The sequence below is a fragment of the Larus michahellis genome, chromosome 9, assembly GCF_964199755.1.
Source record: "Larus michahellis chromosome 9, bLarMic1.1, whole genome shotgun sequence".
Taxonomy (NCBI): Eukaryota; Metazoa; Chordata; class Aves; order Charadriiformes; family Laridae; genus Larus; species Larus michahellis.
The window spans coordinates 40,009,774-40,023,244 of record NC_133904.1 but is presented as its reverse complement, the minus strand read 5'-3'; the positions used below and the strand labels follow the sequence as shown (position 1 = coordinate 40,023,244).

Here is a 13,471-nt window from a genome sequence, read left to right as displayed (position 1 = left end):
TCTGCGCAGTCCGAGTTCGTTCAGGGAAGGATCCTGTTTGCAGCACCGGCACATAAACACGATGGCCAATAACTGCAATCAGGTTGCCAGAAGAGCAGCCTGGCCAGTTTTTGCAGTTGTATCTGGGACTTCGGCCTGCTGGGGCTCTTTCTAAAGCCAGTAGAAGCTAGAGTGGTGGCACTAGATAAAAAATCAATGTTTTCACATTACCTACTTTATATCCGTGAAGGTAAAATCATGAAAATGAACCTAAAAGGTCATTAATCAAATTAAAAACCTGGTTTGATCTCTAATTTGAGAGGGGCAGAAGTTATACCTTCTAACATTTGGGACTAATAAAGAACTATGTCTTTGATGATTAATTTACTTTTCTTCTGCTTCAAAGTCGTTCTGGACAGAAAGAAGTATTATAATGCCACCAGTTTTCTCAACGGAGATAAAAATTACTGTAACTAACCTGAAACTGGTGCTGTGGCAAGAGGAGGCTGGGCAAGAAGTCCCTCAGCCAGGATGAGGGTGTCTCGAGGAGATGTAAGAAGAGAGAGCAGAGGAGCTCTGTGTCATCGTGTTCCCTCTTTTCCATATTAATGGAAAATAGATAATAATGAAATAGAAACGTAATAGATGCTCTAAGAAAAGCATAGAGCAGCTCTTTCTTCTGAGGGATGATCTCACGCGTCAGCGTGGGAAAGGAACATACTCAGCCTGGAAGCGATGCTGTATTTTATGCAAGATCACCTGCGTGACAAAGAAGTGCTGTAGCGACTCCTGAATCTGGAGGGAGACGTGGCCAGGATTTTCAAACTGAACCCGAAGCTTTGGGGGCCTAGTTCAGGGGTGAGCTTTTAATGAGTGAGTGCACATCGTTTTTCAAAAATCAGTTTGCTCCGTCAGCATCATCCTGTCACCTGGGGCCACCAGCGCGAAGGGGTACAGCAGGACTTTTGGGGATGGTGCCCCAAGCCAAGAGGGGCTGAACTGGAGCTGGGAGGAGGCCCCAGGGCCACACAGCAAAGGGAAGAGGAGGGTCCCTTTGAGATGGTGCCACATTGCATTTGGAAAAAGACTGGTGCAGCTTCTTTTCTAGCAGTACGTGATGGCTGAAGAGGGGAAGGTCCTGCTGCCGGCACCCGAGCCGGGTCTTCTAACAGGGGAGCAGAGAAAACAAAGTGCTGAAGCAGCGATAAAACCCACCTCTGTCCCAGGTATAAAATCACGTTTGCAACAGACTCTGATGAAGTGAAGCCCGTGAGAATAGATGGGCACCGGTCTTCTTAATGTCGTGCCTCTCTTAAATTAGTCAGTCATAGCAAATGGCTTAATTTGCCACTGGGGGCAATACCGTGAGGCTCCTGGTACCGTTTCTCTAGATGCAAGTCTTCCCGTCTTTTGTAGATGTCAGCAAAAAAAAACCTTAGCGGGATTTGTCGAAGCTGCCCAACGGATCCAACCTCACGTGGTTAAGCCTGGATCAGCCAAACCTGCTACATCCAGATGAAAAGCACAAGCAGGCAGACAAAAAAATCCTTCCATCATGGTGAGGAAGAAAAACACTACAAGTTTCTGCCCAAGAATACCATCTTATGACATCTGAAACACTGACATCTTGATCCTAATTGCCTCGGCTCATTTTCTTAGGCGTACAGAGCGCAACAAGAGAGCACAAGCTCTCAAACCTCTGAACATTTTACATTGATAAAAGCAACCAAACTACTAGAGAGTTGGGCTGGAAACCACACAGGGGGAGATGAAAAAGAATCCCATCATAAATTAAAGGCAGAGGAAAAACAGCTGAAGCCACCCGGGAAAGGGCTGAGGACCTCATAGGATATCCTGTGCAGCCCAACAACAGCAACCTAATTAAAAAAGCAGCTGGAAAGCACAAAATTATTCCAGGAAAAAGATGAGGAAAGGGAAGTCTTTTGAGAGAGAGACCCAGAAACCAAACAAATGATCCTGTGAGTGGATTCTGGGGTAGCACAGCTGGCCAGGGGGGCAGGTGGGACACGACACAGCGTTCCTGTGGGACCCGGGCAAGTCATTGAGTCACTCCGCTCCTCTGCCTCTAGGGCAATTAAAAAAATCTCCCCCTGCAAACAAGCAGTGCCAGGGCAGGCTCTGAGAAATCCTCTTCCTACAGCCAGCAGCCCTCACTCCCAGAAGAGCCCCGCGCTTCCCTCTGTAATAGCAAACAAAACGCTTTGCAGCTTGGTAGCCTTGGGCCTGCCGGCGTGGGCAGGGTGCTGCTGCTGCCCTGGGGCCTTTTCGGGACGGGCTGGGTTGCCAGCCGAGGCACGGTACAGAGCATTCGCATTCAATGTGCACTGCTGAGTGCTCGGCGAGAAAAATACCACCATCCAGACATGCTCTCCGTCACCTCCATCGGGATCTCGGCCAAAGCCATGCCTGACACTGGCTATTAAATTGAGGCTATAGGCAACTCAGAGGTGGGCAATCAGAAAATGTACCAACAGCCAGGCTCACTTTTCAATAGAGTTACTTAACTGGGGAATCTGGGAGCTGAGGAGCTTTTCACGTTGCATCCCTGCGGGTGAAGAGCTGGACGGGGTCTGCAGAAGGTCGCGCCTTCGCCCACCATCAGGTCGCTCCAGTCCTGCTGCACAGGGAGCAGCTCGCGCATTGAGAGCTCTTGGGATTCATTTCCTGGAAGCAGACAAAATTGTTCCTTAGGACTCTGACCATACAAGCTGCATTTCATGCTCCATCTGTGAAGCACAGAACAGTGCCTTTTCTAGCACACTGAGAGGGCTTTTTTGCTCAGGTTCGCCCTGTGCCCCGGCCAGGAAGACAGTGGAGCTGGGGGAGGCCAGGAGTTCCTCCTGTCCCTCCTCACTCGACCTGCCTGTCCCATCCCGTCCCAGCCGCCCGCAGTCAGGACAGCTTACAGCCCCCCTGGCCTGAAGCACACAGCAGCTCCTCGGCGCTTGTCCGCCTATCCCGCTCTGCTCCTCCCGCCGGGACAGACGGACGGAGCAAATCTCCTCTTTCCTACCTGGGTTGAGGTATCGCAGTACCTCACCTGACAAACAGGGCCATGACAAACTATAGTGAAAACCCCAGTTCAGGCAAATTCCCATCTGTTTAGTTAAGATAATTTTAGTTTACTATTTTTTTTTTTTTTTTGGCAGTTGGCGTATGCGCAATTAACTGCAATCTTGGCTTTAAAAAAAAAAAAAGCACCCTAATTAGCATGTTAAGCCTCCTCATTTCCCAATACTGTATAATGTTGTGAAAGCTAATCTATAATGTATTGGATGTTATGCAAATTCTCTGTACTCCATATGGGGTTTATAAAGGCATGCAAATTAAAAATAGTGTTTGGAATAGGACTGGGGGGAGGGGAAAATTTGCACAATAAAATATGCGGATGGGAGAAAAGGTGTTTATAACCTTCTCCCTATTGTTTGTGTATTCTCAGCTGCACAGTGCTTCTCAAAGCGGATAGATGTATTGCATAAAATCTCTCCAAATTGGATAGTTTTTAAATGAAATTTAAAATGAGAGTGCTGTTCTCTAAGCAATAATCCACACCGTTCTTTCTGCTGGGGCTTGTGATGGGTAGGTAAGGGCACTCAGCTTTCACTGACTTGCATTGCAATCATGCGCGGCTGCTCGTAGGGTGTTTGCCCGGGTGTCACCAGGGGCCTTGTCACAACACGGCTGCCCAGGAGGGCCCATGGTGGTGGCTTGGCCAGCACCTGGCTGGTCCCCGTTGGCATAAACCACGGGGGCAGGTGCGTTACCCAGGGCGTTTGCAGTGTCTGGGGAGCGTGCTTTGATCCCGTTGGTATTTTATAGCCCTACCTATAGGTGGATGCAAACGTCGCTGTGATACAGCTGGCTCTTTACGGTGCCCCCGGCTCCTGGCGGAGGGGCCAGAGCCCAGCCAGCAAACGCGGCCTTGTCTCCTGCGGCTTGTCACCGCCCCCGTCGGCTGTGTCCGGCTGAGTGCGTACAGCCTTCCCTGATTGATACTTAATTAGATTACAGCTGCTGCTTAAAAATAGCCATTTTACAAAAATGAACTCTTGGCTGGTGTCAAACCGAGCGCTGTGCAGAGCAGGGGGAGTGGTGCTGCCGCTGCCTGGCCGGCCAGGGAGCTCTGCGGGCGCAGGCAGTGACAGCATCGCTGCCACTGGGACCAGGGACCAGCCGTTCTCCCCACCTCCATGGCTTTTCCCTGCTTTTGCCCTCCCTGCTGGCCTCGGTAACACCACATTGGGCCACGTTGGTGCAGCCCCTGGGGCATTCAGCTCAGGAGCTCTTGAACATGCTCGTTTTTCTCATGGTGCCCCATGACCTGCCTGGGCTCGGCCAAGCACAGCCTGTGTCCCCTCCAGGGGCTGCTACCCCCAGGGTGGCACCTCAGGCCCACTTGCCTCCCGAAGGGCACGTGGCTCCTCCGAGGGCAGCGCTTCTCAACATCAGCCGCAAACAGGTCTCGTGGCATTCTTGGACACAGCTTCTTGGCAGATGAGGGAATGGGGCAGGAAAACCTCTGAGATATCTCACAAGAAGGAAATGGAAATGACAAACCCCAACTGAGGGCTCCTCAGGCGCCGCTTTCCCGCAGGGATGGGACAGGCAAGCTCAGGTCTCCCTGGGCTTGTGGGCTTTTATCAGCGCCAGAGTCAGCAGCTCCCTTCATCCTGCCAACATTTCCCACCCTGGACACTTTCAGCCGGCATTTCCACATTCACTAATTTGTTTCGTAAAGGTCTGCGTTTGCTTATTTTCTGCTGCAGTTCCCTGGACCGGTGGTGCTTGGGATGCAGCGGCTCTAGGGGAGAGCGGCTGCCCGCGCGGTGCCTCCGAGCACGGAGCTGGAGGAACCACTGCTGGCAGGGAGACAGCTGTGACGGCTGGCAAAATCCCCCCTCCATGGCACCCACACGGCCCTGGGTGCCGGGGCTGCCTGGGGGGTCTGGAGCCGCAGGCGCTGTTTCACTGTAAGGAGCCGCAGTTGCTCGTTCGTGGGACTTGCTGTCTGTTAGTGCAATACGGGGCATCCTGCTGGATCAAACCCACCGTAATCCGTAAAGCTACTGCGAACGCCTGCGATTGCACCAAACTGGGAAATTGGCCTTGTTTTGTTTCTGCTGCCTTCATTTAACAGTGAGTGCCGATTACTCAAAGCGATATGGGCAGGACCTGGTAATGTAGCGTTGCTCTAGCGTTAACTTAAGGGGATGATCCAGTTGCCTGCAGTGTAAATACTTTGTGGCCAGGAACCCTGCTTTATCGCTTTGTATAGTTTTAAAGTAGTTTAAAGATTGAATAACATAAAATAACATAATATAATGTTATTTATGTTATTTCCCACGTGAAGAACTCCTGTAAACCTTGCAGTATTGAAACTCAGTGAACAAGGCATCTTAGACAAGCTGAAAAACAAATGGTGGTACGATAAGGGTGAATGTGGAGCCAAGGACTCCGGAAGTAAGGTCAGTCGCTGAAGGTCTTTTTGTACTGATTAGCAATCACATTTTGACCCACTGTTTGTTTATACAAAGAATGACTTTCAAAAGTTGGTATTTACATTTCGAAGGTTGAAAGAAAAGAATAGAAAGAATAATTAAGTCTCTGAACGTGACAGCATTTTTCTTTTATGCAGTAACAGACTGTAGTTGTAAGTATGTTTTACTGTTTGAGTATTCTGCTAGAAAAACGTGGAAAGAGAAGCCCCCAAAGCCTCCCAAGCTGGTATCTTCATTTAAATGTGCAAGTTTCAGCACAGTCAGTGTGTATTATTCAGGCCAGTGTCTTTTCTTAGTTTTCTTGCAAAACCACATTTTTGTTTCAAAATTGTGACTTAGATTCTCTACATGTCAGTTTGGGAAACAGCCACATGCTTGCTAAGGGTGGCCAGTTTCAGGACAGACCCGTGATAAAGAAAAAAAAAAAAAAAAAGCCTTTCTGCCCCATTCCCAATTCAGTTTGAAATTGGTTTGATTTTAAACAAACAAACAAAAAAATCTAGAAATACTACTGGTAACTCATTACATAAATATCGTGTATTCTTTTTTATTCTGCTTTGCACCATCTTGCTGCTGTACTGCCCTGTGCCACGCCAGCCGCGCGGCAGGGCCCGCCAGCCTCCGGCCGCTCCTCGGGCAGGACCCCAGTAACCCCCAGTGGAATCCCCCTCCCGGGGTGACGGGTGGATCAGCCCAGCAGCCGCACACTTAAATTGCAGGAAATACTTATTTACACCATTCACTTAAAAGAAAACACAGAGGAATTATTATTTTTGTTATGCTTATAGAGCCATTGAGTAGAAAAACACTGTAGAAGTGCTGAGCTTGTCTGAGTAAAGGACATTTTCAAAGGCGCCAAGAGGAGGAGAAATCCAGCTCCAGCTGAAATCAGTCACAGCCGAGTGCCCAACTCCCCTGGTACCTTTGGAAGTGCTCTCTATAATCATTCAAACAGAAAACTATAATTTGGAAGCACCCTCTCGGTGTCAGAGGACAATTCCAAGTTCCATCGAAGCCAATAATAAAAAATTCATTGGTTTCAGCTGGACTGGAAGTTGCTCAGGGCACAACCCTGTAGCTGTTGTATGAGTGAAATTTGGGATCACGGGGCAGCTGAATGTACAGCAGCTGCAGAAGGAAACTGTAATTGAAGAGAGGTGCAAATGAGTAGTATTTTTAGTTTAAAAGGCAGGCTGTTTGCTACAAGGGCCCCTATCCAAACTGCCTGTGAAGTGCACAGACACTTAGAAAGCAGATCCTGTTTTATTCTGAGTCCGTGCCGGTTTTGCTGTCCGTGGGGATGCCCGTGTGCTGAGCCCCTGCCCAGCCCTGCTCCGGCTCCTGCCCGTCCCGCGGGGCTGCCAGCAGCGGTGCCACACGCCGGTCCTGCAGCAGCAAAAGGGTTGCAGCTCCAGTTAATCTGATTACAGAATCCTATTTTTTAAAAAAAACGCAAGCCTTCTCCCCCATCTGACATGTATTGAAGGAAGATGAACCCTGGCCAGCGTTTTTTGTGTTGCAATGACTGGTTTTATTCAGTAACTCCCTCTCCCTCGGTCACCAAAGGTGTTAGTTTAGTTTAGGGCTCTGCTGCTTGACCTTAAAGTAACTGACCGTCTTCCTAGGGTGCGGGTTTTTTTTCCCAATTGTTGAAAAAAAGGTAGATAAGTTTAGCAGCATCTGAGTAATTTTATCTGCATTCACCAAAACCGAGTGTGCAGTGGTTTGGGGTTTGGTTTTTCTAGTTTTATAACGGCCTTCTGTAAAACCTGCTGTTTTCCACAGCTGCTGCTTTCCCCCTCAGAGCTTTCCCGAGGTGCCTTTGCCACCAGAGATGCTCGGCTGGGGGAAGTCAGTGGCCAAATTAAATCTCATCGCCTTGGAGTGGGCCAGGGTTTCACCCGCCAAAGGGTGGGAGACAGAGCAGTCACTGCTGCGCAGCCCCGGGCTGCCGGGGACGGGGGGACACCACCCACCCGCGAGCGGGACACCAAACGCCATGAGTCTAGTCATTCCAGCTAGGACTAAGTGCAAAGTAGCCTGTTGTCTGTCTGTCTGTCCGCTTCTCACAGCGAAACTAACGGCGTGGCTCGTTTCTCTTAGGACAAGACGAGCGCTCTGAGCCTGAGCAATGTTGCCGGGGTTTTCTATATCCTTGTGGGAGGCCTGGGGCTGGCCATGATGGTGGCCCTGATCGAGTTCTGCTACAAGTCTCGGGCCGAGTCCAAGCGAATGAAACTCACCAAGAACACGCAGAACTTCAAACCCGCTCCCGCCACCAACACCCAGAATTACGCTACCTACAGAGAAGGCTACAACGTGTACGGCACAGAAAGTGTGAAAATCTAGGGGTACGGCTACGGGCCAGGAACTAAAACCCTCTGGTTTTCTTTCTCTATTTTTTTTTAAGCTGTGTGTGATATTTCATTTGTGTGCATCAGCGGACTGCTGCAAAAGGGCTTGTGAAACATCGTCTGGTGGCAATCTCAGAGTATAAGTGACGTAGATTTCTTTCCTGAACCGAAGTAAGCTTGGTACCATCCTGTATTACAAACAGTGATAGCTGGCTTCAGGCTGAAGTGAGTAACTCCTCTCTCCAGCGCTGGGCTAGTTCAGCACATATAAAAGTATTTTGTTAATTGCTTTAAAAATTACTGTAATCAGAATTTGCATCTCTCTTGCTAGTGACCTCTTCCCCTTTATTTTTTAAGCTAGTATCAGTTCAGGTAAGTGCTTTTTAGGAAATCTCCAAAAATATCTACAATAGAACAAAAAAGTCTGCGCTAGAAATCGTGATGTCTAAAGCATGAAAAGTAGAGTTGAATTGCTGAAAAACAAGCCCGGAAAAGCCTGGTTAGCCCATCGCCCACAGACTGTGCCCCCCCCCCAGGCTGAGCATCCCTGCCCCCGGTGTGATGAAATCTTTCTGGTTTTATTATAGATCCTCACCCTGACAGCACGCAAGAGGAGAAGCAGCAGAGAATGTGGCTACTTCACGGATTTGGACCACCTGAGCCAGTCGTACTCTCTCCGAGGTGTCAGGCATGACACGCATTGATGATGGTGCAATGTACTTTTAATAGGAAAAACTGATATTTTTTCCTTCAGTGCCTTATGGAAGACTCTGAGATTCACAACAATGCAAACCATCACCGAAATATTCTTGCTTTGCTTGAAAGAAGAAAAAGTAAAAGTAAAACAAAAGAAGAAAAGAAAAGAAAAGAAAAGAAAAGAAAAGAAAAGAAAAGAAAAGAAAAGAAAAGAAAAGAAAAGAGAAAAGAGAAAAGAAAAGAGAAAAAGAGAAAAAGAGAAAAAGAGAAAAGAAAAAGAAAAGAAGAAAATAAAAGAAAAGAAAGGAAAGAAAAGGAAAGGAAAATGAAAAAGGAAAGAAAAAGAGAAAAGAAAAAGAGAGAAAAGAGAAAAAGAAAAGACTGGAAACAAGATATTAGTACGTGAAAAAAAAAAAATCTTGTAAAAAAAAATCAGTGCAACAAAAGCCATTCTTTGATACCACTGCACAGTAAATGAACTTGTGTCCTGAAAGCAAACCGCAGCCGGTTTCATCAGCCACCCCAATCGTATCAAATTATGAAACTCCTCCTGACACAAAGCCTCAGAAATCTGCTGCGTGCGAACACGGACTGGCCTGTCGCTGCTTGTATGAGCTGATGTCAAGATGTTTCAGTATTTACCTACCAGTGGTGTGATTTTTACTTTTTTTTTTCTGAGCCACTTTAAACTCTCCAGCTAATTTGGGCAATTCTGTATAGCAGTAAAAGGTGTAACACCTGAAGAAAAGAATCTGTGCATTAAAACCAGTTAAGGTCAATGACTGTGAATCTGTAAATCCAAAAGAAAGTAATTTGTGGAACTGCATGTCTTTGCTTCCAGATCAGTAAATTAATTTCTTGACAAGGTAGCTAAAGTGCGGGCAGAAAATACTGCAGTCCTTTTGGTTTTTTTTTTTCCCTATCATCAGGCATACCTACAGGTGCTTTATTAAAATGACATTGGGTGGCTTTTAAAAAAAAAAAAAAAAAGAAAAGCTACTTGCTGTTTAGGTTCAGACCATATATCTCTTTTCTTGCTGTGCATTTGCAGTTTAATTCGCAGTTTAATATCAAGCAATGGAGCAAGAGAAGCGCAGGTTAGTGTTTCCCAGGCCAGCTTCCGCTTCCCCCCAGGTCTCTCACGACTAGCACTGTGCTCCGCTAACGCTTCTCGGGAACGGTCATTTTAAAACAGAGGTAAGGGAAGAGGAGAGTAACTCAAATTAGAGCTGCAGTTCCAGAGTAATATTAAGCAGTCTAACATGACTCCTGCTAGTACTGTTATATTGTATCAGCTCCTGCCAACTCTTGTGTCATGGCCACTGGTGAGAGGATGCTCCTGTCCTTGCCCTCTCTGTAAAGAGGACGCCGCGCTCCAGCCGCCGCCGCTCCAGGTAGGGGCTCACTATTACTCACATCCAACGGCTTAGACAGCAGCAGCCTTTCAGCCTCGAACCTCTGCCTGGAAACTACTTAACTTCATCTTTGGAAAAAAAAAAAAAAAAAAAAAGAAAGAAAGAAAAAAAAGAAAAAAGCAAAAGACAAAAAAAAACCAAACAACAAACCTTTAAACATATTGTCAATCACATGGGAAATGTTCAATGGAATATCTGCATACTAATTACCTCTAATCGACAATATGTATTTTCTGTAGTTTACTATAGAGTTTTATTTCATCAGTAACACACAACGAAAAAGAAACTCATTTAAACCAGTCTGACCCTTAGGCGTTTAGTTTGCTGATGATAGATTTGAACTTTTAATAGGATTTAAAAAAAAAACAAAGAAAAAAATGATATGGGGAAAGTCTTGTTAAAAATAAGTATTTCCAACAAAAATGTAATATAAAATCATTTTAAAAGCTCATAGGAGAATAATTTATTGTTCGAGTTTTTAACAAGATATTGACAAAAAAATTGTTGTTTTGTTTTCATTTTCTTTTCATGAAACTGATTATTTTTTTTTCGACTTCTGAACGCGATCACGTCCCCAGCCAGGGCGAGCTAAAGCTGTGCGGTTATGAGTTGTATTTAAAACAAACATTTTTCTTAAAAGCTGTATAAAATATGTATGTTTATCAAATCAATTTTTAAGAGTGGAGGCTTCACACCAGTGAAGGGAGTTTGGTAAATGGTTCGATATTTTTTAAACTTGCATGTAAAGCTAAAACAAAACGTGTTGAGTGCTTACCAATTCCGGCTACCAACTTCAAGCTATCGGAAGTTCGGCAGTAGTCTCACGATGATTTGTTTCGGTATTTTTTTTTTTTTTTCATTTGTTTTGCTTTGGGGGATTTGGGGGTTCTTTCCTTTTTCTTTCTTTTTTTTTTTCTCCTTTTTTTTTTTTTCCTTTTTTTGTTCCTACTTTTGTTGTTGAAACTGCACTTCAGTGAGCAGAAAAATTGCCAAGCAAACTAATGGCTGTAAAAGCATAAACTGCATGTGTGGGCATCAATTACTGAGCCTCATTTTAATGAGGTGTTGTACAAAGAGTTTTAATACATTTTGTAAATAAAACTGTAAAGAAAAAAAAAAGATAAAGAGCCTGCTGATCTTTTCTCTGGAGGAGAGAGAGAAAGTCCCTGCCTACTGCTGTCCCCTTGGCCCCATAAACCCGTCTCTCTCTATTGGGGGTGTCCCACAGGTATTTAGTTTGGGGCCCTGGAGGTGCCACTGATGCTTCTCCCACAACACTGAACGGAGGACGCTGCTGGGAAGTGCGTATTTCTGGTTTGGTACCCTGCATTGCAGCTAATCCCGACTCTACCGACTCTAATTCATCGAGCTCACCTCAGCCACAGTTCAGTTTTTCCAAGTCACCACAAAAGATGGCCCACAGGCAGCAATCCTGGTATTAAACAGCCAGTGTGCACCCAAATCACACCCTGGCAGGATCCTGGGGATACCCCTGGCCCAACCAGCCTGGTGGTCCCCGTCAGAAACCATCTCCCTCGTGGCTCCTTCCTGGGGCCGCCATGGGTGACGATCCCCTGCGAGCACCCAACGTCTGCCGGGGGCTGAGCTGGAGCAGCGCAAGACTTCACTCAGATGGCTGGGGATGTAAAGATCATCTCCCGAAAAAGAAAAATCCAACGGTGAGGATCCTAGGCAGGTGGCACTGCTGCAGAGCAGAGGGGCAGGGGACCTGAGAAACTGGTTGGGTACCTGCTGGCCAAAGCGCACCCTGACACCCAGCCAGACGAGCTGTGTGTGTGTGAGATGCCTCTGGCTGTAGGGAAAAACATGCGTGGCAATCACATCGGTACATTTCCAGGTCAGCACCCAGTGCCCGGTGGTGAGTCCCAGCCATGGGTCTGGTGGGCCCGGCCCCGCTCCCTGCAGAGATGCCACCAGCTGCTGGTGCTTGTTGTAGGGACAACAGGGGCTGAGCCCACCTGCGTGTCTTCACCCAAGTCCTCAGCAACAGCAACATAAGCCCAGGAATAAGCAAGGGCTATGTAAGAACAACAGCAATTATTTGATCCTAAACTATCCTACAATGCTGAAGGTTTCGGGTTGTTCTGGGGTAGAGAGGAGTGTGGTGCTTGGTGGGGCAGGGACATGCGCCTCCCTCACCTTGGCCTTGAGGGAGCCCACGCCGAAATGAGACTATTTATATGTAAAGCACCCACACACTGAATGCAGGGAGGCAGGGAAAGAAATATTGTTCTGTCCTTTAGCCTTCATTTCACACTCAGCACCCGGGCCAACACGGGCAGGTTGCATTTTTGTAGAAAGGGGGTCTTGACCTGCTCCCCACTGCCAGATGGCCGCACGCAGCCTTGCACTGCCCACGGGGCGTGTGTGATGGTCCCTTCCCCGTGTACCTGCCAAAACGTGCCACTGTGAGCAGGGATTCAGTCACCTGCAGAGCCCCAGCGCCGAGCTGGGAGGGTGTGAGTGAAACGGTAACGCCAGCCATAGCCAGCCCTGTCCCTGTGTGAGCAGCCAGTGCAGTGCTGTCGCATCGCGCACCACGTCCTAGCACTAATAAATACGCATCAGGCAGAACAAGGCACTTGTCATAAAATGGTTTGGGTTAGCAGGGATGTTAAAGATCCTCTAGTTCCAGCACCCTGCCCTGGGCAGGGACACCTCCCACTAGACCAGGTTGCTCAAAGCCCCATCCAGCCTGGCCTTGAACACCTCCAGGGATGGGGCAGCCACAGCTTCTCTGGGCAACGCGGGCCAGTGCCTCACCACCATCACAGGAAAGAATTTCTTCCTAATGTCTAATCTAAATCTACCATCTTGCAGGTTAAAACTGTTATCCCTTGACCTATCGCTCCACTCCCTGATAAAGGATCCCTCCCAGTCTTTCCTGTAGGCCCCATTTATGTACTGGAAGGGGCTATATGGTCTCCCTGGAGCCTTCTCTTCTCCAGGCTGAACAACCCCAACTCTCTCAACCTGTCTTCATAGGAGAGGTGCTCAAGCCCTTTGATCATCTTCGTGGTCTCCTCTGGACTTGCTCCAACAGCTCCATGTCCGTCTTATGCTGGGGGTCCCAGAGCTGGATGCAGTACTCCAGGTGGGGTCTCACCAGAGCGGGTCAGAGGGGCAGAATCACCTCCCTCACCCTGCTGGCCACACTGCTTTTGATGCAGGTGGCCACCTGGGCTGTGAGCGCACATTGCCAGCTCATGTCGAGCTTCTCATCAACCAACACCCCCAAGTCCTCCTCCTCAGGGCTACTCTCAATCCCTGCTCCACCCAGCCTGTGTTTGTGCTTGGGTTTGCCCCAACCCAGGCACAGGACCTTGCACTTGGCCTTGTTGAACTTTACGAGGCTCGCACACACCCACCTCTCCAGCCTGTCCAGGTCCCTCTGGATGGCATTCCTTTCCCTCCAGCGTGTCGACCCCCCCACAGAGCTTGGTGTCATCAGCAAACTTCCTGAGGGTGCACTTGATCCCACAGTCCA

General features: G+C 47.9%; 1 protein-coding gene across 5 annotated transcripts in view; it reads left to right on the top strand.

The window, feature by feature from the left end:
• GRIA3 (glutamate ionotropic receptor AMPA type subunit 3) overlaps window positions 1-11,088 on the top strand; it is a 155,684-nt gene extending 144,596 nt beyond the window's left edge. Inside the window, exons 15-17 of one of the 5 annotated variants that reach the window (XR_012589003.1) lie at window positions 5,351-5,465; window positions 7,602-7,849; window positions 8,440-10,319. Coding sequence is in view for 4 of the 5 variants with exons in the window: in XM_074600602.1 (XP_074456703.1) it covers window positions 5,351-5,465; window positions 7,602-7,847 (361 nt within the window). In the remaining variant the exon portion in view is untranslated. Of the gene's footprint in view, window positions 1-5,350; window positions 5,612-7,601; window positions 7,850-8,439 lie in introns of those variants that run through there. The other 4 variants (XM_074600602.1, XM_074600603.1, XM_074600605.1 and 1 more) reach the window with 4 other exon arrangements.
• Window positions 11,089-13,471: the final 2,383 nt, after the last annotated feature.